Source organism: Danio aesculapii, chromosome 22 (genome assembly GCF_903798145.1).
Source record: "Danio aesculapii chromosome 22, fDanAes4.1, whole genome shotgun sequence".
Taxonomy (NCBI): Eukaryota; Metazoa; Chordata; class Actinopteri; order Cypriniformes; family Danionidae; genus Danio; species Danio aesculapii.
Window position 1 is genome coordinate 1795946 of NC_079456.1, and position 25307 is coordinate 1821252.

General features: G+C 41.2%; 2 protein-coding genes across 6 annotated transcripts in view; one reads left to right on the forward strand and one right to left on the reverse strand.

Moving 5' to 3' along the window:
* Window positions 1-377: 377 nt before the first annotated feature.
* eps8l3a (EPS8-like 3a) lies at window positions 378-22732 on the forward strand. Its single transcript, XM_056447377.1, has 20 exons — window positions 378-506; window positions 4807-4892; window positions 4968-5038; window positions 5690-5754; window positions 7129-7287; window positions 7360-7509; window positions 9395-9468; window positions 9777-9883; window positions 10216-10400; window positions 10551-10653; window positions 13516-13589; window positions 14080-14154; window positions 14240-14385; window positions 14551-14761; window positions 18268-18305; window positions 18391-18481; window positions 18641-18754; window positions 18823-18908; window positions 22224-22356; window positions 22436-22732. Exons 2-20 carry the CDS (start codon window positions 4831-4833, stop codon window positions 22463-22465), a joined length of 1974 nt encoding a protein of 657 aa, XP_056303352.1. The 5' UTR covers window positions 378-506; window positions 4807-4830; the 3' UTR covers window positions 22466-22732.
* ampd2a (adenosine monophosphate deaminase 2a) overlaps window positions 22554-25307 on the reverse strand; it is a 48069-nt gene continuing 45315 nt past the window's right edge. For all 5 annotated transcript variants that reach the window (XM_056447374.1, XM_056447372.1, XM_056447371.1 and 2 more), the window contains one exon: window positions 22554-24954. In XM_056447374.1, the coding sequence (XP_056303349.1) occupies window positions 24739-24954 (216 nt within the window). In that variant the 3' untranslated portion in view covers window positions 22554-24738. The remainder of the gene's footprint in view (window positions 24955-25307) is intronic.

Genomic DNA, 25307 nt, shown 5'->3' on the forward strand with positions numbered 1-25307 from the left:
TGTGTGTGTTTGGATTGTCAGTGTGAATAACGTGTCTAGTTTGTGTCATTGTAAGTAGTGTTTGTGTGTGAGTGATGTATGTGTTGTAGTTTGTCAGTGTGAACGGTGTGTGTGTGTGTTGTAGTTTCTCAGTGTGAGTGGTGTGTGTGTGTTGTAGTTTCTCAGTGTGTGAGTCATTGTAAGTGGTGTTAGTGTGTGATGTAGTTTGTTAGTGTGAGTGATGTGTGTTGTAGTGTGTGTGTGTTTGGTTTGTCAGTGTGAATGACGTGTAAACTTTGTGACATTGTGAGTGATGTATGTGTTGTAGTTTGTCTGTGTGAGCATGTGTGTGTGTGTTCTCCACCAGCCTGAGCTCCTCCTTCAAGACTGTGATCAGATCAGACTTTGCTCCTGCAGTGTTTGGGAGCGGCTGCTGCTCTTCCTCTGCTTCAGAATGAGCAAAAACCCTGAAAACACACTGTGAGGATCTCAAACTACACACACACACACAGCTCAGGAACACCGCGGTAAGTCTTTCAACACTTACATCAGTGACAGGAACTGCTAAAATCACAGATCACAGGAGTGTGTGTCTGAGATATCGATGACGAGGATGAAGAATAGATGCTAGTTCTATTGTTTTCCCTCTGTTACAGTTAGTTTCCGTCCTTAATTTAACGTTAAATCTTTAAATCTGTTCATATGTGTGTGTGATTGTGTGGTTTCGTCCTGTGCTTCAGTCATATTCCATCTTTCTTTATGAGCTCATAAACCTGCGCAGATCTTTAACTGTGATCGCTGAACTTTAACTCGGCCGCTGTAGGCTTTTTCTGAGAAAACCAAACACTTCGTAATTGTTACGCAAATACTATGGTGGAGATATTAAACGTATGATCTGGTATAACGTAAAGGTGGCATCATATAACTCTCATGTAGTACTTATTTCTATTTCAAACTATGCCGTAGTACAATTGCAACACAATCTCACAGCAATTCGTAACTTTTTGATTTAGTGGCTAATTTGTACGATCTAATTTGTACAATTTAGTACGATTTGCTCATCCCCAATGACGGTTGAGTTTAGGGGTGGGGTTAAGTGCCACGCCTCCTTTTTAAAAATCGTACAATTTCATACGACTGAACTCGCACGAATTTGTACGAATTAGCCACAAAACTGACAAAACGTAAAATACTTACGTTTTCTCGTGAGATCAGGCTGTACAATTTGTATAACGCGCTATTATCATGCTGTACTTCAAAATGTGCCAAAATACCATAGTATTACTGTAAAACTACCTTTAAACACCACTTCTACACTATTACGTATAAATCTAATTTACGATCCGTCTGCACAATTCAGAAAAAAGTAAATAGACTCATAGAAAATGTGGGGTATTTGGAGCATACAAATCCATTGTTTTTAAGTGTGGTTTATTTATAAACTAATTTCGAGAGGATCACGTGCTTATGATCAACACGGCTGGCTCCTCATTAGCTCCGTAATCTGACCCATTAGATGATTACGGAAGCATTATAAATAACCAGAGTTCTTCACTCCAGTTATCTTCGTCTTGAAGCTTCCCCCCCTTCCACCCCTTTTTCCGATAGGGCGACACGGTGGCCCAGTGGCTAGCACTGTTGCCTCACAGCAAGAACATCGCTGGTCTAACCTCTTATCGGGCTGGTTGGTGTTTCTGTGCGGAGTTTACCTGTTCTCCCCGTGTTCGCGTGGGTTTCCTCCGGGTCCCCCGGTTTCCTCCCACCGTCCAAAAACATAAACAATAGCCAATCGATTAAACCAAATTATCACCGAAAACAACACTAGTTTACACTTCTCACGCGGCGACAAGCAGGGGAGTTCTCGAGACCTACCTGAGCTCAAACTCCCCTCTCGCCCTTCTAACGGGAGGGAGCTCCGGGCTCGAGGATATTACGAGCTCAGGGCTCTCTCCCGGGACAGCATGCCAAATACGCTTTATTGATTATCAGCTAAGTGTGAACTCTTGAAATTAAAGATACTTAAGTTCAACAATTTGGTTAAATTTAAATCAGAATTAATGTTTAAAGCTAGGAATAAACTACTTCCGAAATGCAAACAAACGTTTTTCGAAGAACGACAAGTGGGATATAATCTGAGAGAAGAACTACATTTTAGGAGGTTGAAAACAAGAACAACTTTAAAAAGTGTTTGTATGTCTGTCTGTGGAGGAATATAATGATGAAGGTGATTGAGAAGGCATCAGAAGAGAAAGGTATGATGAAATTCATTAATGGCTATTTGCAGTACTGTGTTTTTTCCTCTGGGTTTATGTTACAAAATATAAAGGTACAAATGGAACCAAACATATCATTTGTCAAAGATGCCAAAAGGATAGAATATGTTTCATGTAGAAAGAAGAGATCAGTAAAAGAAGAAATAAGTTTAAGTAATAGACGAATGATGTATGTAGTAATGGGGTGGGAAAATATTAAGCTTGTGCTTCATCCCACTCCATTGTCCACCATGTTGAAATGTATTTTTTGTTAGTGATATTTTATCTATGATATTTTGTTCGAAAATAAAAAAATCAAATCAAATATCACTTCAAAGTACCCAACAATCACGTAACGTTTGCCTAATGTTAGTTCTTTGGTTGTTTTTTGGGTTTTTTTTAAGTAACCAAAAAAAATTATTAGGCGACCGTTAAATATTGAATATAAAACTTAATTCTCAGAATTGGTGATCCCTCGCTATAGCGCGGTTCACCTTTCGCAATTTCATTGATTTTTTTTTTTTTTTTTTTTTTTTTTTTTTTTTTTTTTTGGACAGCTCATACAGTTCTGCATCCTGATTGGCTGTAGACTATTGTCAATCAGTCTCCGCCATGTCTCATGTACAGTACAGAATGCGTTCAGCTTACCAAATTAACATAAATTGTTAATGGTTAGCAGTGCAAGTTTCAACAAAGATGAAAAAGGGCTGTAACCGTTCACAACAAGACCGTTGTAAAGGGGGTCGCACATCGGATGCGCCACGCTATGCATTTTAGAATTGTAAACATATGTTTATATCAGGGTACGCATACCGGCAGCTGTCTGCAGTGCCCAGCTACGACTCCGCTGTGCGCTGTGCGATCCCCTTAAGGCAGGGGTCACCAATCTCGGTCCTGGAGGGCCGGTGTCCCTGCAGGGTTTAGCTCCAACTTGCCTCAACACCTGGCTGGGTGTTTCAAGTATACCTAGTAAGACCTTGATTAGCTCATTCAGGTGTGTTTGATTAGGGTTGGAGCTAAAATCTGCAGGACACTGGCCCTCCAGGAACAAGTTTGGTGACCCCTACCTTAAGGAATGGAGTCTGCTTTAGTTTACACAAAAGTTTGGCACAGAAAATTCCCAGGTAGTAATTTGAATAACTAATACAGGACGTTCAGTAGTGGTTATTTTTAGGTAATTTATTTAATAATATTAACTGTAAACTCTGATGTGATCATTAAAAATGGCTAATATTGACTGGTATAATGATAAATAGATCATGTGATTTTAAAAATGACAAATGTTAGCCAATATATTGACTTGTATTTATCGTTAAGCAGTATTGGCTTAAGTGACTTTTAAAAGTGTAATATGTTACTAACTTGAGTCACTAAAAAAGTCAGGAGATGTTGATTATTTTCACTTTACGGAAAATAATGTTACAGTAAGTTTTGTTTTTGTGTTTTTGTTTAGATTTATTTGCAATATATTACTTTAAAGGTAACTTTAGGGGAGGCAAGGTGGCTCACGGCGGCTTACAGCAAGAAGGTTGCTGGTTTGAGTCCCGGCTGGGTCAGTTGGGGTTTCTGTGTGGAGTTTGCATGTTCTCCCAGTGTTGGCGTGGGTTTCCTCTGGGTGCTCCAGTTTCCCCCACAGTCCAAACACGTGCGCTGTCAACTAAATTGGCTGTAGTGTATGAGTATGACTGTGAGAGTGTATGGGTGTTTCCCAGTACTGGGTTGTGGCTGGAAGGGCATCCACTGTGTAAAACATATTCCGGAATAGTTGCTGGTTCATTCTGCTGTGGCGACCCTTGATAAATAAGGGACTAAGCCGAAGGAGAATGAATGAAAGAATTAAAGTAACTTTGCCCAATGCTGTCGATAAATGGCTAGTGTCTTGTGGTTGTGTTTTTAATATATAGACTATGGCAAATATCAGTCAGTATATCGGTTGGTGGCTGATGCTGATAACTAATGCCAAATCTAATTATAAATTAGGTTAATGTAAATTTACAGGGAAAAAAACATGTTTCATAGCATTTAAAACTGAAATAAAGTATTATATTAAATCTATATTGCCCTAAAAAACAAAACCATTCGAGTAATCCAAGTTTGTACACTCTGTAATTATTTCTTTTAAATTATTTGCATCTCCCGCTAGCGAGTTTGAAAAGGTTATAATTCTGTATTGAATGTGTTGTCATTGTTAAATAAAAAAAAAATCAAATAATTATCTATAGTATTAAACATGCTAGCAACATATTAAATGTTAAAAGATCCTTATGACTGTGTAAAAACCTGTAAATTCTTAAACAGATTAGCAATATGCTAAAACATGCTAATAGCATGTTAAACATATTAGCAACTTTATAAAACATACTATGAGCGTCGAAAGTATCGACATATTCAATTATTTGCAGCTTGCTAAAACATGCTATCAATGCTACGTATGCTAACAACTGTGTTATCTACTTATTTGTATGTATAAACTTATATAATGAGGACTTTAAACTGTAACAACTTTGCCTTAAAACTTCCAAAACGTGCAGACTATGGTTTCTCAAGCCAACATCAAATGTTTTTCCTTCTTTAGGTGGAGTTTTGAAGTGCTGAAGTGATGCTGCGGGATTCGAGTCCGTTCGGCTGGTCCGGCGGTTACACTGAATCACTCCGCTCCAGGTGAGATTCGAATCTGAGTCGTGTGTGGTAAACAACTCTTATGATTCATTTCTCAGAAGTGTGTGTGTTCTGTAGTGTAACTGCAGCGGACGAGTCGTCTTCAGATGTGTTGGATTTATCCAGACCCAGCGCTAAATCCATTTACCGTGAGTATTGATCATGTGACGTCACAGAGCTGATCATTAACATTTTATCGCATGCGGTTAGTGACTCAACCTTTATATAACTCTCAACTATTTATAGTACACGACCTCTCCCTTTGTTTGGATAACCGGGTTAGTTGTAGTTCTTTAATAGAAACTAAAAGGAAGTTAAATACCGGCAGATTGAAGCTTTGCTGGGGGTTTATTATTGGGTTTGTCAAGTGTTTTGTGTCCATATAATTATTTCTGTTTAATATTAATGTTACATCCGAATTATATACGTTTTCTGTGGATTTAAATAGCATTTAAAGATTCATTTTTAATTATTTGTAATACGTATATTTGATTTAGCATGCAGTGTGTGTATAATGCATCATATAACATAATATTGAGTACATTAATATTTAAATACTAAACTTTATTATAATATTATATATCTATCTATATATATATATATTTATATATATATATATATATATATATATATATATATATATATATATATATATATATATTTTAATCCTAAATAGTGCATTTGTTAACCCTTTTATTATTATTTGTTTGTACTTGTGTGATTGTGTTTGGTGTTTCTGACGAGTATATGCTGTATTATACTGTGTGTTCAGTGATTTTGTGTCTGTGTGTTTCCTGTAGATCAGAGGAAGGAATATGCAGAGTCTGTGAACAGACAGATGCATCAGTTCCAGCACCGCGTGGAGGTAAAGACCCTCATCAATCTCAGACACATGATCACTGGCTCTAGCTGCGTTTGCATGACGAATTTGCTTAACAATAGTAATATTTATAAGTGCCGATTTAAAAAGGTATTGTGAAATGACACCATTTTCATTTAACAATGTTGTGCTACTAAAACTGATCATCTTTAGATAATTCATTCCAAAAAGCATGCTAACAAACATTAGATCTATCTATAATGCTAGCTATTTTCTAATACCTGTGAAGACGTTTGCTCAATACATCTTTTATTTGTTATTATTATTATTATTATTGCGACTCTTCGCATTAATATGTTGTCGGAGGGGGGTTGGAGTCTCCTCATCCACCACCAGTGTGCAGCATCCACCTAAATGACATGACGGTCTCCTGACATTCTATCCTACCCATCAGATTATGTGACCAACACGGTATTTGAATGGTTCTGAGGTTAGGGATTAGGTAGGTTAGGGTGATATTACAGCTTCATTTCACATTAATACACATTAAAAATTACACTGGTGCCAAAATCTAATGGGTAGTATATTGAGTCATTAAAATGTGCTGCCTACTTTTTGAACGGGAGATATGACAATCTGACAAGGTAAGACAAGTCGAAGCCTGTGGGCAAATTTGGCCAGGATGCTGGAGTTAAACCCCTACTCTTTTTGAAGGACATCCTGGGATTTTTAACGACCACAGAGTCAGGACCTCGATTTAACGTCTCATCTGAAAGATGGCGTTCACTGATAGTATAAAGTCCTCTTCACTATACTGGGGCATTAGGACCCACACAGACTGCAGGTTGAGGTCTCTCTGCTGGTCCGAGCTTTCCCAAATGGTCTCCCATCAGGTACTGACCAGGCACAGCCCAGCTTAGCTTCAGTAGGTGACCATGTGAGAGTTGCTACCTAAAAAAAAAACCAAATGTTCATGCTAGCTTCAAATTTAAACTCTTCCATTTCTTGCTAAATGATGTTAAAACGTCTTAGCATCTGTAAAAACTGCTATTAACTAACACAACAGCTTAGCAACTTGCCAAACATGCTAACATTGTGTTGATAAACAATACATATGAATAACATTGTACAAACATGCTATTAACTTTGTTGCTATAGCGACCTGCTAAAACAATGTGTGCTAGCAATGTGAAATACACATGATGCCAGTGCTAACAAATTCTAATAGTGTTAAGTAACTGTACTGCACAAAGTGAAGTGTAATGATTTTTTACGCGATATATGGGTGTTATTTCAAATTGGATGCATTCCCATTAGGTGTATTTTTAGTTAATAATTTAACGTATTATGTATTTTATTATATATTATGCGCATTTTAACGTAAAATTAAAACGCAACTTCTTTTTCTGTACTCATCAGCATCTGTTCACCTGTGAGCTGGACGGTCAGCAGATCTGTGATGTGGATGACTGTCTGGAGCGGCTGAAGTATCTGGACGCCACGGGTCGGGTCTGGGGTCAGGACGTCATTCTGGAGGTGCAAGATGCAGCTCTGCGACTGGCCGACATCGAGACCAGGGTCCGTCTCTGCTTATAATCTCCACTGTATCAGGAGAAGCAGGAGCTCATGGTGCTGTTGTTTCGGTTCCAGGAGGTGCTGGAGTCCTGGCCACTGAGCAGCGTTCTGGAGCTGAAGGCTGTTCTGGATGAGAGCGTTTACGACTCGCTGCTGACCATCTCAGTGAGGGAACAAGGCAGTCGAACTGTCAGCGTCTTCATGTTCCAGAGCGAAACTCTCAGGGTGAGCTCGCAATCACTAGGCAACCGATATTTAGCCATCTGTTATCAACCGATGTCAGGCATTTGCAATTATCACCATCTGTCATCAACCGATATCAACCAATATACTTTGCATTTGGAATTATCGGTATCTGTTATCAACCGATATCAGCTATATTCTTTACATTTTTGACTGTGAACAGCTATTATGGCATTTTTAATTATTGAAATCTGTTATTAAGCGATGTCAGCCGATATACTTGGTATTTTTAATTATCGTCATTTGATATGAACTGATGTCAGCCATTATACTTGCCATTTTTTAATGATCAACATCTGTTATTAACCGATATCAGCCGATATACTTGACATATTTAATTATCTGTTATTAACCAATGTCAATTTTAATTATCGTCATCTGTTATAACCCAATGTCAGGCGATATACTTGGCAATTTTAATTATCGTCATCTGTTATAACCCAATGTCAGCCAATATACTTGGTATTTTTAATTATCAACAGCCGATATACTTGCCATTTTTAAATATAGACATTTGTTATTAGCGATGTCAGCCCAAATACTTGTTATTTTCAATTATCAACATCTGTTATTAACCGATATCAGCCGATATACTTGACATTTTTAATTATCGACATCTGTTATCATCATATGCCCACCGATAAACTTGCCATTTTTAATCATCGGCATCTGTTATCAACCTATATCAGCTAATTTGGCATTTTTAAATAACAACATCTATTATCAATGGATGGCAGCCAATATTTTTAGCAATTTTTTTAATTATTGACATCTGTTATCAATTGATATACTTGGTTATTTTAATTATCGACATCTGTTATCAACTGATATCCGCTAATAGCCTTTTCATTTTTAATTAAAAAAATCTATTATCAATGAATGTCAGCCAATATTTTTGGCATTTTTTTAATTTATTAGCATCTGTTATCAACCGGTGTCAACCAAAATACTTGGTATTTTTAATTATCGACAGCCGATATTCTTGCTGTTTTAGATTATTGACATCGTTAATAATGTCAATTGTTATTAATCAGTGCCAGCTGATATACTTGACATTTTAAATTATCGACATCTGTTATAAACCGATATCAGCTAATATTCTTGGCATTTTTTTCAATTATCGGCATCTGTTATCAACTGATGTCAACCAATATACCTGGTATTTTTAATTTTCGACATCTGTTATCAACCAATATCAGCTAATATTCTTGCCGTTTTTAATAATCGACATCATCAACTGATATCTGACGATATACTCAGCATTTTTAATTATTGACATTTGTTTTCAACCCATGTTAGCCGATATACTTAGCATTTTTATTAATCAACATCTGTTATCGATCAAAATCAGCTGATATTTGAAAACGTTCAATTATTGGCATCTTTTACCAATCGATATCAGGCGATGTTTGGAAATTGTATTTATCTCCACCTGTAATCAACCAATATCAGCCCTTTTTATTTGGCCATTTTAATTTTAACCCTCTGTCATCTGATATCGGCCGAGCCGATATAGTTTGCATTTGTAATTATTGACATTTGTCATCAACTGTTGTCAGCCAATATACTTGGCATTTTTAATTATCGATATCTATTCTCAGATGATAAACATTTTTTAAAATAATCAGCATCAGCTTTTAACCGGTATTTCAACCAATATCAGTCAATATATCAATCACATCAATTATCTATCAATATATTTGATGATATTTGGAATTCTTGTGTTAGTTTGTTTTTTGAATTGGCCATTGACTGGTATATCAGCTGATATTTATAATACCAAACGCTCCATTACTCACTATTCATGACTCAGATTGGTCAAATTTCACAATGTTTCAGATAATAGCTGTTCTCTTCTGTTTTTCAGGCTGATTATCTGAAGAAGGACCTCCAGCGGCTCCTGCAGAACAGCAGAGATGACCCCAGACAGAGTAACAGGAGGTTAGCAGATTAACTATGGGATCAAATTTCCACCTAAAGTATTGCGGTCGCGAATAGAAAAATAATACGCATCTTCTGGTACCTGGTATGTTGTCTTTTGGTACATGCCCTCGTTTCGTATTCTGCATTTAGTTCTCACTTTTGGGCTTTATAATTTTACACACAATGTCAATACTTTGATTTACGCAGTATTTTTCAATCCGAGACCGCAGTACTTTAGGCTTGAATTTGATCCCGTAATCAACGGTTCAGTTTAACTGCTCAGTAATGACCCGTGAATGTAACTCTGATGTCACTTGATGGTGCAGTAAAGCTCCCGTAGGAAACATCATGCAGAAAAACTCCAGACGAGTATCTCCTCCACCAGAGCTGATCCTCCAGAGACTCGCTGAACGCTGGGCCGCGCCGGACTATGGTGAGAGGATGCTGTTTCTGTATAATATTACGTCAAAAAATAGCATTTTACTGCTTATATTTGTTCTATCAAATTTGTATTGTTTTGAAATTGTGAACTCAAAATATAACGTAGACTAGTGCAGTAAACTATACATGTATTATAGGTTATGTAAAGCTGGTATTAACCCAACCCAAATAAATAAAGATCTAATTAATAAACAAATAGATTGAGACATTCAAAACAGTGCTGAACTAGTTCTAGACCGTTACAGAAGAGTCAATAAAAGCTTAAACGATGACCATTGCATTATTCTGCTTGTATTTAAATGGTTTGTCTGTTGTTGTGTCCAGATGACAGTCCAGCCGCTACTCCACCCACTTCCAGAAACAACTCCACCCATCCTAAAGTAGTGGCCCCGCCCCCTCAAACAAAAACTCCACCTCACCAACAGGCCACACCCCCTCGTACAGAAGAACCGCCCATCAGACAAGCCCCATCCCCTCAGAAGCCGTATACGGAGCGTGAGAGGAACGTGGTGAGCGTGTGACGATTATTCTAATTATATCAGCTAGTTTTTCATCGACTGGTGCTAGTTACTGTAAATGCTATTTGACCAACAATTTTACTGTTAGTGTTAGTTATTATTGACTAAAATAACCTTGAATTGAATTGAATTGAATTGCAGGATATCCTGAATCATCTTATAAACGACATTGAAGCGTTCGTTGGCAGACTGACGGCCGTCGCACCAAAGATGGACAAGAAGAAGAAGAAGAAAAAGCAGAAAGGTGAGGTTTTCATTAGCTGTGCTTCCAAACACATAAGAATTAGACAACCCAGGCTCATTCTGAAAAACATAGTCCCGAGGACGTTTCTGGAGACTGCAAATTATGTAGCCGGAGGTACTACGGCTGCATTTCATTTAAGCGAACGCTACGGGCGATATGACGGCGTTCCTTTTCGTGCTTACCGGCTGACCGCTTACCTCCGTGTGGAGGGCTTTCCCGCCGTAACAAGTTTGTCCAGTTAGCTTGTCGTGTATGTCGGCGGACTTGAGATGCAGAGAGGAGTTGACCATGACGACCAGGTTCGAGTACGGGGAAGAGCGGTTCCAGAAATCAGGTAAGCGTGGAAAACGAAATCCGAAAACGTGGTAAAAATCAGACGAGGGCTTTTCTTTTTCTGGACAGCTTTTGTAAATTGTTGGTTGTGTTTAGGGAAGTAAGGGGGTGGGCAGGTCAATCGGTAAAACTGGTTGGGTTTAGGGAAGGAGGAGGGTGGGTCAGCTGATTGGCCGGTTGCCCAGTCAATCATTCAGTCAGTCAGACAGACAGTCGTTCGACAGCGGCCTCTGGTGGATTTACGCGAGAACATCGCAGGCGCGAACGGCACTCGTGAGAGACATTTGAGATGCGAAAAAAAGCGCACACAGTGGAAAACAAAAGCTGCAAAAATACGTACCTCCTGAGACATATTTCGTAGTCTCCAGAATTGTCCACGGGACTACATATTCAGAATGAGCCTGCGTTGGAACTAGATTTATGCGCACAAGTGAAATATTGTATAAAATATTAGTAGATAAAGCGGTGTTTCAGATCAACGAGAAACAAAAGAGAACTTAAAGTAAAGTTCATAGACAAACTTTATGGTGGCTTGAGAAAGCCTAGTCTGAAAGTTTGAAGTAGTTTTACAGTTTAAATAATTGAAGTAGTTCAGTAATTCAGCTGCGGTCAATTCAGTTGATTATACATGATTTGAAAAGGCATACACCTGTCTATATAAGGGCCCAGGGTTGACAGTGCATGTCAATGCAAAAACCAAGCATGAAGACAAAGGAATTGTCTGTAGACCTCCGAGACAGGATTATCTTGAGGCACAAGACTGGGGAAGGTTACAGAAACATTTCTGCTGCTCTGAAAGTTCCAACAGTGGCCTCCATCATCCGTAAGTGGAAGATGTTTGAACCACCAGAACTCTTCCCAGAGCTGGCTAGCCATCTAAGCTGAGTGATTGGGGGAGAAGAGCCTTAGTCAGGGAGGTGATCAATAACCTGATGGTCACTCTGTCTGAGCTCCAGCATTATTCTGTAGAGAGAGGAGAACCTTACAGAAAGACAACCATCTGTGCAGCAATCCACCAATCAGGCATCTGTATGGTAGAGTGGCCAGACTGAAGACACTCCCCGCCTGGAATTAGCCAGAAGTCATCTGAAGGACTCTCAGACCATCAGAAACTAAACTCTCTGCTCTGATGAGACTCAAACTGAACTCTTTGGAGTGAACGCCAGGCGTTACGTTTGGAGAAAAGCAGGCAGCGCTCATCACCAGGCTAATACCATCCCTACAGTGAAGCATGGTGGTGGCAGCATCATGCTGTGGGGATGTTCTTCAGCAGCAGGAACTGGAAGACTAGTCAGGATAGAGGGAAAGATGAATGCAGCAATGTACAGAGACATCCTGAATGAAGACCTGCTTCAGAGTGCTCTTGACCTCAGACTGGGGCGACGCTTCATCTTCCAGCAAGACAATGACCCAAAGCACACCGCCAAAATATCAATGGAGTGGCTTCACAACAACTCAGTGAAGGTCCTTGAGTGGCCCAGCCAGAGCCCAGATTAAATCCTATTGAGCTTCTCTGAAGTGATCTGTAAACGGCTGTACACCGTCACTTCCTATCCTACCTGATAGAGCTTGAGAGGTACTGCAAAGAGGAATGGGCAAAAATTCCCAAAGACAGGTGTGCCAAGACTGTGGCATCATATTCACAAAGACTTGAAGCTGTAATCGCTGCCAAAGGTGCATCAACAAAGTATTGAGCAAAGGATGTGAATACTGATGTACATCTGATTTTATATATTTTTTAATTTTCAACAATTTCAAAAACTCATTGTTCACATTGTCATTATGAGGTATTGTGTGTAGAATGTTGATGAAATCAATCAATTTAATCCATTTTGGAATAAGGCTGTAACATAAACAAATGTGGAAAAAGTGAAGCGCTATCAATACTTTCCCGATGCACTGTATGTTGCTAGTATGGAGTAGTATATTGTTAGTATGAATTGGTATGTTGTTAGTATGACCAATGTAAAGTCAATGGCAGTTTTTTTTTTTACAATGGAAGTCTATGGAACAGTTGCTAGGGTGCTGTAAGTGGTTGCTAGGGTGTGGCTAGTAAGTTGAAAGGTCATCAGTGATTGGCAGATTGGTAGTGTGAGTTAATTGAGCCCAACCTTAAGTTTGTATGACAGTCTGGTGCAAAGTTATGAGGTCACAAAATTTGGTCCAATGTTAAGTCAATGGGACTTTTCCAAATTTTCCAGGTCAGTTTTCAGAATACCAAAAGTCCGATCAGTTGGAAAAGATATAGCAACCCGAGTCAGACCAGTTTGGAGGTCTCGAGTAAGTTTGGCTTTAGTAGCTTGAAGTGTTTAGGAGGACATGCATATTGAAATTAGTCGCCAAATGCACCTACAGTATATATAGGTGGATGGAAACAAAGCTAGTGTGACACGTCTCCTCTGTCTGTGTTCTGTTAATAATCATTTCTATTCTTTGTTATTTGTATTTTGGTTTATGTAAAGCGCTGTGAATAAGCAGAGTGTATGATATGTGCTTTGTGAATAAACATGGCGTGTGTTGTTTCTGTAGCTGTGAAGGGAATGCCGTCAGATGAAGAGTTCACCGTCTGTCTGAGGAAGATCAAGATGGCCTTCAACCTGCTGGTGCCACAAATACTGCTCCTCTGTAGATAACCTCAGACCCTCCAGTGTTTCACTACTCCACGATTGCTGAATTCAACTCAAAATGAAGCAAACGTGGCAAAATTACGTAAAGCTCGCTATTTTTTTGAATTGCCGCAGATTTCCTGCATATTCTGGTCAGTCAGGACACTGTTCACATTCCTGCTGCATCACAGAGTGCCATTTGCAGAGTTTTACACTCAATAACAGTATAATATTTCAAATACATATAATAGAGTTTCTCTGTGTTTGCATTATAGCGAAAGATCACTGGTTTCTGAGGGCCAAAAAAATTATAATTATTAAAATGTGCAAAAACTGGCAACATAATCAGTCATTTTAGTCACAAAAATCTGATTTATTTTTGTGGTGAAGTCCTGGAGGGCCTGAAAGTGAACTATTTAATGTTTAACATTATAAAATATGTACTAAATGAAGACATGCTCCAATTGACGACCAATCTGTTGATCAGGGCAAACTGCAGGGGAAGATAGACAACCCCAGCGCTGCTGAACTCACACACTGCCTGTTCTCCATACTGGAGCTGGTGAGAGATGCCTACCTGCCTTACAGATCTGAGTGCAGTGTATATCTGTGTTTATATCTGTGTGTGTGTATGTCTGTGTGTGTAGGTGGTGTATCACTGTAACGAGGATCTTCCTCAGTCAATCGTGGCTCCTCTCTTCGAGCCGGAGTGTGTGGTGTTTCTGAGTGAGGAGGCCACGCCGGAGGAAGATCATCTGTGGCAGTCACTGGGAGACGCCTGGAACATCCCAAGGTACAAAACACTGACACACACCTATGTTCCCACTCAAAACACAAACTCTCTCAGATGAGCTGTGTGATGTCTCTGATTTTCCGTGTGTGTGCGTGTGTGTGCGTGTGTGTGCGTGTGTGTGCGTGTGTGTGTGTGTGTGTGTGTGTGTGTGTGTGTGTGATGCAGCACTAAGTGGCCGGAGGATGATGATGATATTCCCACATTCACGCCGGTGTTTGATGATGGTTGGGAGCCGCCGGCTATTAGGAACCCGGAGCCCGCATATAAACCAATCAGCAAGCAAGAGCCTGCATATAAACCAATCAGCAAGCAGGAGCCCACATATAAACAAACGAGCAAAGAAGACACACCACGAACATCTGTGGCTCGACAGATGGTATGAACACACACCTCAACACATCGTTACAGCAAACATATATACCAAACATGCGCCATTAGGCCAAACACAAACTGTTGCTGTAAACATGTGCACCATTACAGCTACCAAGAGTCGTTATAGCAAACACATGCAATGTTACGGCAAACACACGTGTCGTTACGGCAAACACACAAGTGGTTACAACAAACACACGTATCGTTACGGCAAACACACATGTCGTTACAGCAAACACACATGTCGTTACGGCAAACACACGTATCGTTACAGCAAACACACGTGTCGTTACGGCAAACACACATGTCGTTACAGCAAACACACGTGTCGTTACGGCAAACACACATGTCGTTACAGCAAACACACATGTCGTTACAGCAAACACATGTTGTTACAGCAAACACACGTGTTGTTACTGCAAACACACATGTCGTTACAGCAAACACACATGTCGTTACAGCAAACACACATGTCGTTACGGCAAACACACATGTCGTTACTGCAAACACACATGTCGTTACAGCAAACACACATGTCGTTACAGCAAACACACATGTCGTTATGGCAAACACACATGTCGTTACAGCAAACACACATGTCGTTACAGCAAACACACATGTCGTTACAGCAAACACACATGTCGTTACAGCAAACACACATGTCGTTACAGCAAACACACATGTCGTTACAGCAAACACACGTGTCGTTACAGCAAACACACGTGTCGTTACAGCAAACACACGTGTCGTTACAGCAAACACACATGTCGTTACAGCAAACACACATGTCGTTACAGCAAACACACATGTCGTTACAGCAAACACACGTGTCGTTACGGCAAACACGCGTGTCGTTACGGCAAACACGCATGTCGTTACGGCAAACACACATGTCGTTACGGCAAACACACATGTCGTTACAGCAAACACACATGTCGTTACAGCAAACACACATGTCGTTACAGCAAACACACGTGTCGTTACAGCAAACACACATGTCGTTACAGCAAACACACATGTCGTTATAGCAAACACACATGTCGTTACAGCAAACACACGTGTCGTTACGGCAAACACGCATGTCGTTACGGCAAACACACATGTCGTTACAGCAAACACACATGTCGTTACAGCAAACACACGTGTCGTTACGGCAAACACACATGTCGTTACGGCAAACACACATGTCGTTACAGCAAACACACGTGTCGTTACGGCAAACACACGTGTCGTTGCGGCAAACACACGTGTCGTTACGGCAAACACACGTGTCGTTACGGCAAACACACATGTCGTTACGGCAAACACATGTCGTTACGGCAAACACACATGTCGTTACGGCAAACACACATGTCGTTACGGCAAACACACATGTCGTTACGGCAAACACACATGTCGTTACGGCAAACACACATGTCGTTACGGCAAACACACATGTCGTTACGGCAAACACACATGTCGTTACGGCAAACACACATGTCGTTACGGCAAACACACATGTCGTTACGGCAAACACACAAGCGGTTCTGGCAAACACACATGTCGTTACGGCAAACACACATGTCGTTACGGCAAACACACATGTCGTTACGGCAAACACACATGTCGTTACGGCAAACACACATGTCGTTACGGCAAACACACATGTCGTTACGGCAAACACACATGTCGTTACGGCAAACACACAAGCGGTTCTGGCAAACACACATGTCGTTACGGCAAACACACATGTCGTTACGGCAAACACACATGTCGTTACGGCAAACACACATGTCGTTACGGCAAACACACATGTCGTTACGGCAAACACACATGTCGTTACGGCAAACACACATGTCGTTACGGCAAACACACATGTCGTTACGGCAAACACACATGTCGTTACGGCAAACACACAAGCGGTTCTGGCAAACACACATGTCGTTACGGCAAACACACATGTCGTTACGGCAAACACACATGTCGTTGCGGCAAACACACATGTCGTTACAGCAAACACGTGTCGTTACGGCAAACACACATGTCGTTACGGCAAACACACATGTCGTTACGGCAAACACACATGTCGTTACGGCAAACACACATGTCGTTACGGCAAACACACATGTCGTTACAGCAAACACGTGTCGTTACGGCAAACACACATGTCGTTACGGCAAACACACGTGTCGTTACGGCAAACACACGTGTCGTTGCGGCAAACACACATGTCGTTACGGCAAACACACATGTCGTTACGGCAAACACACATGTCGTTACAGCAAACACACATCTCGTTACAGCAAACACACATGTCGTTACGGCAAACACACGTGTCGTTACGGCAAACACACGTGTCGTTACGGCAAACACACGTGTCGTTACGGCAAACACACGTGTCGTTACGGCAAACACACGTGTCGTTACGGCAAACACACGTGTCGTTACGGCAAACACACGTGTCGTTACGGCAAACACACGTGTCGTTACGGCAAACACACGTGTCGTTACGGCAAACACACATGTCGTTACAGCAAACACACATGTCTTTACGGCAAACACACGTGTCGTTACGGCAAACACACGTGTCGTTGCGGCAAACACACATGTCATTACGGCAAACACAAAAGCGGTTCTGGCAAACACACATGTCGTTACAGCAAACACACATGTCGTTACAGCAAACACACATGTCGTTACAGCAAACACACATGTCGTTACGGCAAACACACATGTCGTTACGGCAAACACACATGTCGTTACAGCAAACACACATGTCGTTACAGCAAACACACATGTCGTTACAGCAAACACACATGTCGTTACGGCAAACACACATGTCGTTACGGCAAACACACATGTCGTTACGGCAAACACACATGTCGTTACGGCAAACACACATGTCGTTACGGCAAACACACATGTCGTTACGGCAAACACACATGTCGTTACGGCAAACACACATGTCGTTACGGCAAACACACGTGTCGTTACAGCAAACACACGTGTCGTTACAGCAAACACACATGTCGTTACAGCAAACACACATGTCGTTACAGCAAACACACATGTCGTTACGGCAAACACACAGGCAGTTACGGCAACACATGTGTCATTATGGCAAACACACAAGCGGTTATGGCAAACACACGTGTCGTTACGGCAAACACACAGGCAGTTACGGCAACACACGTGTCATTATGGCAAACACACAAGCGGTTATGGCAAACACACGTGTCATTATGGCAAACACACAAGCGGTTATGGCAAACACACAGGCAGTTACGGCAACACACGTGTCATTATGGCAAACACACAAGCGGTTATGGCAAACACACGCATCTTTATGGGAAACACACAAGCCGTTACACGTCCAAACACGTACAATGTTACAGCAAACACACTCCATTACAGCGAACACGTACACTGTTATGGCAAACACACATGCCATCACAGCAAACACACATGCAAGCAGACATGGCACACGTGTAACACACACCATTCAGATGCTTGTTTGTTTGTCTGTTTCAGAGCCGTATAGCAGAGCCGGAGCTTGAGCCAGAGCAGAGGTACAGATGTCAGTGTTGTAAACTCTGTACAAGTTCAATGAAATCAACAGGTTTTCATCGTGTGTGTGTGTGTGTGTGTTTGCAGTGAGCTGCCGGCGAGTTTCATGCGAGCGATATTTGATTTCTCAGCTCGTAACGACAGAGAGCTTTCCATCACTAAAGGAGAAGAGCTGCAGGTCAGAAACACTCTGAGGACAGAGAACACTGAGCACAGACCTGCTGCTTTACCATGAGCTTGACTTCATATACACACATATAAGAAGGGTTTTACTGTAGAAAAGACATTACAGCTATGGAGAGTCCTCATAAACCACCAATACCAATATGTGTTGTAGCTGCTGGACATGTCGAAGAAGTGGTGGAAGGTGAAGAATCAGAGAGGGCAGATCGGCTTCGTCCCGAATAACATGCTTCAGCAGCAGCAGCAGAATCAGGAGGAGGAGAAAGAGGTGTGTATCTGACGCTCGCGGCATCTACAGTCAAAACTACAGCACAAACTAACACTGATGATCCACAGGAAGCTCCGTCTGCTCCTGCGCTCAACAGGAAGTCCAGGCCGGAGGAGGTGCGGGCATGGCTGGAGCATAAGGGATTCAGTAAAATGTGAGTTACACTAATGTTTACAGTGGACTGATCCAGTTACTTCACTTGTGTTAGTGTGATTTAATGTTTTATTCGCCTTATTATTATTATTTTGTACTATTCTGTTATAAGCTGCTTGGATATAACCTTATATATGTTTAACAATGGAAATTGAACATGCCTGTTAGTGTTATTAGAAGATTTGATGAAGAGAGGAGAAAAAACATGTTTATATACATACAGTCACTGGCCACTTTATTAGGTACACCTTACTAGTACCGGGTTGGACCACCTTTTGCCTTCAGAACTGCTTTAATCCTTCATGTCAGAGATTCAACAAGCTGCTGGAATTATTCCTCAGAGATTTTGCTCCATATTGACATGATAGCATCACGCAGTTGCTGCAGATTTGTCGGCTGCACATCCATGATGCCAATCTCCCGTTCCACCACATCCCAAAGGTGCTCTATTGGATTGAGCTCTGGTGACTGTGGAGGCCATTTGAGTACAGTGAACTCATTGTCATGTTCAAGAAACCAGTCTGAGATGATTCACGCTTTATGACATGGTGCGTTATCCTGCTGGAAGTAGCCATCAGAAGATGGAGACACTGTGCTCATAAAGGGATGGACATGGTCAGCAACAATACTCAGGTAGGCTGTGGTGTTGACACCATGCTCAATTGGTACTAATGGACCCAAAGAAAATCTCCCCCACACCATTACACCACCACCACCAGCCTGAACCGCTGATACAAGGCAGGATGGATCCATGCTTTCCTGTTGTTGAGGCCAAATTCTGAGCCGAGCATCTGAATGTGGCAGCAGAAATGGAGACTCATCAGACCAGGCAACGTTTCTCCAATCTTCTATTGTCCAGTTTTGGTGAGCCTGTGTGAATTGTAGCCTCAGTTTCCTGTTCTTAGCTGACAGGAGCAGCACCCGGTGTGGTCTTCTGCTGCTGTAGCCCATCCGCCTCAAGGTTGGACGTGTTGTGTGTTCAGAGATGCTCTTCTGCAGACCTCGGTTGTAACGAGTGCTTATTTGAGTTACTGTTGCCTTTTTATTAACTGCAACCAGTCTGGCCATTCTCCTCTGACCTCCAGCATCAACAAGGCATTTTCGCCCACAGAACTGCCCTCACTGGATATTTCCTCTTTATCATTCTCTGTAAACCCTAGAGATGGTTGTGCGTGAAAATCCCAGTAGATCAGCAGTTTCTGAAATACTCAGAGCAGCCCGTCTGGCACCAACAACCATGCCACGTTCAAAGTCACTTAAATCCCCTTTCTTCCCCATTCTGATGCTCAGTTTGAACTGCAGCAGATCGTCTTGACCATGTCTGCATGTATTGAGTAACTGCCATGTGATTGGCTGATTAGACATTTGCATTAACAAGCAATTGGACAGGTGTACCTAATAAAGTGGCCGGTGAGTGTGTGTTCGTGTGTGTATATATATAAAATAAATTTAAAAATTCACAAAGTTGATGGCAGGTTTTCATATTTTTTTTCAATGCATCTTAGTAAACATTATTAGCACTCTTTTTTCCAGAATCTCATTTAGAAAAGTTTAAAATCCAAAATAACATTCATAAAACAAATTAATAAAACAATAAAGATTTTTGATTTATATGTATTATTTAGCATTAGGAAATTAACAGCAGGTAACAGTTATAAATGCTTTTGTAGCTGTCAGAACACAACAGAAAAATGTGAAATATTAAAACAGCAGCCAATCAGAAGTGCAGAATAGTGAAGGGTTATCTACATAATACATATTAAATAAGGCATCCAGTACATCCAGGAGGTTGTCATCTCAGAATAAAGCCTGACCGGTTTATCAGCAGCAACACTGAAGGCTTTATTGTGTCATTATAATGTTGTGTTGGAATTATTATCATTCTGGCTATAATTTATCCCTCTTATGACACCGCTACTCACCACAACACTTAACATTTAGAGACGAAACATTGTTCTGAGCTCTAATAGTTCATTAATTCTTTAATTAGACGCACGAAATCAAAAAACGGCTGAATGGAGCATACACTAACCTTCAGCCACAAGATCTCCAGCATATAAACATGGATGTGAATGTGTTCACTGATGATCAAGATGAACTTCCCCAATGAGATAATTAGTATAATCAGGGAGTAACAAGCCTTGAACTGTCACAACTGACCAATCAGAATCAAGTATTTGAGACAGCCATGGAATTAAAAAAGTATAAACAATGAATTATTACCTCCCAATTTTATTTACCAAGGGTGCCAATACTTTTGACCATCACTATATGTACTGCACACTCAGTAGTGGCTTAATCTGAACATGCCTGTATGTACTGCATACTAACTAGTGCACTAATCTGAGTGTGTCTGTATGTTCTGCACACTAACTAGTGCACTAAACTGAGCATGCCTGTATGTGCTGCAACTAAGTAGTGCACTAATCTGAGCATACCTGGATGTATTGCACACTAAGGAGTGCACTAATCTAAGCATACATGGATGTACTGCACACTAAGTAGTGCACTAATCTGAGCATACCTGGATGTACTGCACACTAAGTAGTGCACTAATCTAAGCATACCTGGATGTACTGCACACTAATTAGTGCACTAATCTAAGCATACCTGGATGTACTGCACACTAAGTAGTGCACTAATCTGAGCATACCTGGATGTACTGCACACTAAGTAGTGCACTAATCTGAGCATACCTGGATGTATTGCACACTAAGGAGTGCACTAATCTAAGCATACATGGATGTACTGCACACTAAGTAGTGCACTAATCTGAGCATACCTGGATGTACTGCACACTAAGTAGTGCACTAATCTAAGCATACCTGGATGTACTGCACACTAATTAGTGCACTAATCTAAGCATACCTGGATGTACTGCACACTAAGTAGTGCACTAATCTGAGCATACCTGGATGTACTGCACACTAAGTAGTGCACTAATCTGAGCATACCTGGATGTATTGCACACTAATTAGTGCACTAATCTAAGCATAACTGGATGTATTGCACACTAAGTAGTGCACTAATCTAAGCATACCTGGATGTATTGCACACTTAGTAGTGCACTAATCTAAGCATACCTGGATGTATTGCACACTTAGTAGTGCACTAATCTAAGCATACCTGGATGTACTGCACACTAATTAGTGCACTAATTTGAGCATACCTGGATGTATTGCACACTAATTAGTGCTCTAATCTGAGCATGCCTGCATGTAATGCACACTAAGCAGTGCACTTATTTGAACATGTCTGAATGTACTGCATACTGAGTAGTGCACTAAACTGAGCATTCTATCTATGTGTGTGTCAGTACGGTTCGCTGTCTAGGGGGCGTCAGCGGCTCGATGTTGTTGGGAATGACACGCGACGAACTGAAAACGATCTGTCCTGAAGAGGGCGGACGTGTTTTCTACCAGCTGCAGAACATCAAATCTGCGCTCGCGGTGGGTGTTCGCACATTCACACTAAGAAACATACGATAAAATGATGGATTATTGTACTGATTGTGTTTATTCTCTCTAGATGGCCAGTGAAGTGAGACCGATGATTTGAACAACGTCAACACATCGCTAATAGATGACGAGGAAACAGCGATGAGGACTTCGTTATATTTATTGATACCAAAAAACTGCACAGAAACTCAGGAGATTGAACACGCATGCTTTATTGAAATCAACACTCGTCTGGACAGACTCATTCCTCAATCTCGCCAAAAATAGATTTCGTATTGTTATTTGCGAACATTGGCTTGCTAGCGTGTTGTACGTCATGCTTTGCTCTTGGTTAATGTGCTAATTTCTATAAATCATGCTATTCCGAGCTCACGTCTGCTGTGATTCTTTAGTCGTTGTGATCATAATATTGTGCGAAGGTTAACAGTCAGTTTAACGTTCCGCTAAAACTAGCGAACACATGCTGGCTCTGAAATGCGAACTAATAATAAACTATAAAATACATCTAATGTGCGAAATGTAGATGTGTATATATCGCAGAAATGGGAGTTTTAACAGGTTCAGGCTCAACGGCGCCTCCTGGAGGACATTAAAGAAACGCTTTCCAGATACACCAGAGAATAGAAATCCTTCAAAATAATGATGAAATTGACTAGATAGTCGAACGAGAAACTAATAGACGTGTTCACAGTGAGCTATAATAACGAATATATACGTAAAAATGAAAACGAAAAATAAAAGTAGCTTAAAAACGTGACATCACAGAGCTAAACTTGGTAAAATATTGATATTAATATAACCATGTGCAACATTATATATATTGACGTGAATATTGTTTTTAACGTTTTGTATAGTAATACTGATATTATTACGCTCTATTAATATTTTATTTCAAACTGATGTACTATTTTAAATTATTAATTTTACATTTATTCAGATTCAGGGTGTTTTTTTTTTTTTTTTAATATATATTTACGCCTCAAAGTAAACCTTCAAAATAAAAGTCTCTAAAAGGCACGTGAGGGGTGTGAGGTCTCGCGGAGGTATAACGTTATTTGCACGCACACTTGTAGTATAATACTGATGCATAGCTAAAACATCTCTAAACATGCAGCGACATGAGATCAATCTGGCTTTGGTCCTTCTAGAGTGTGCTGATTGGACAGATACATGTGTGGGCGGGGCCACGGCATTACATGAGAATGTGGGCGGAGTCACCTTTTTAGATGAGCCAGTGGGCGGAATCAGTTTCAAATGAGAATGCGGTAGAGCTCTTCTAATGAGCTAGTGGGTGGAGTCACAACTTCAACTGAGAATGTGGGTGGAGTCTCAGCTTGCGATGAGCCAGTGGGCGGAGTCACAAATTCAAACTAGCAATGTTGACTAGGAGTGTGTGGACGGGGTCAAGGCTTATTTCTTGCAAGCTGATTGGATAGATGAGTTTGTGGGTAGGCTGAGGTTCGTCTTTCATGTTTGGGTGGGGTCTTGGCCCAATTACAGCACGCTGATTGGCTGTAAGAGCATGTGGGTGGAGTCAAAACTCGACTGTAGCATGTGGGCTGGGTCATGGTTAACCTGTAGTAAGTTGATTGGATAGGGGAGCATGTGGGCGGGGCCGAGGCTTGTCTTTAGTGTGTGGGTGGAGTCATAGCTCAACTGCAGTGTGCTGATTGAATATGCGAGGATGTGGGTGGAGTCAATGTTCATCTCTAGTGTGTGGAGTCAGCTCAATTGCAGTGTGCTGATTGGATAGTGGAGCATGTGGGTGGGGTCCAGTCTTGTGTACCTAGTCTCTGGGTGGCTCATTTCCAGTGTGCTGATTGGATAGAGAAGCATGTGGGCGGGGTAGAGGCTTGTCTTTAGTGTGTGGGTGGAGTCATAGCTCAATTGCAGTGTGCTGATTGCATATGCAAGGATATGGGCGGGGTCAATGTTCATCTCTAGTGTGTGGAGTCAGCTCAATTGCAGTGTGCTGATTGGATAGTGGAGCATGTGGGTGGAGTCTTGTGTCGACTAGTGTATGGGTGGAGCCATAGCTCATTTGCAGTATGTTGATTGGATGGGGGAGCATGTGGGTGGGGTTGAAACTTGCCTAGCATGTGGGATGGGTTATGGCTTATTCACAGCTTGCTGATTAAACAAGCAAACATGTGGGTGGGGTCAAGGCTTGTCTATAGTGTGTGGGTGGAGTCATTGCTCATCTGCAGTGTGCTAATAAGATGGGTAAGAATGTGGGCGTGGTCATGCTAATCTGCAGAGTGCAGACTAGACAATTGGGGTCATGGCTCTTCTAGATTGTGCTGATTGGACAGGAAAGCATGTAGGCGGGGCTGAGGCTCATCTCTAATGTGCAGGCGGAGTCACAGTTCGTCTCTAGCGTATTGATTGGCTGGATGTGAAGCACAGCGTCTCCTCCTCCTCAATGCTGTCCAGTTCTTGCGTCCGGACGGCCTGTATGATGAGGTGCAGCTCTTCACACATGGTCTCGTATCGATACGCCACGCGGATGTCCGGGACGTTTGTGCGTCGGATGTCGTTACTGATCGGCCCTTCTTTGGTGAAATCAGGACCCAGCCAATGACTCTTAGACTAAGACAGACACAGATAAAACAGGAGGGGAAAGCATGAGCTCGTCTCGTCAAAGCTTTACAGGACAGTATTAAATACAGGGTTTAATACACGTCAAGCTAAATCTCAAATCACTGACTTAAAAAGCTGAATTCACTTGAGCTATAATGAACAACAGGCAGCTGTGGTGTTGAGCAGGGCCTTCAGAATATTGTGATTCTGCTTTTGCTGAATTTAATGCAAAATCAAGCAACTCAAACTGAGTTTAATTGATTTCTATTTGGATTGCTGCAGATTTAGAGCAGTCAGGACAGTATTCAGACTCCTTCTGTACGCTCTGCGTTGTTTTTATATTTAACAACAGTCACACTTTA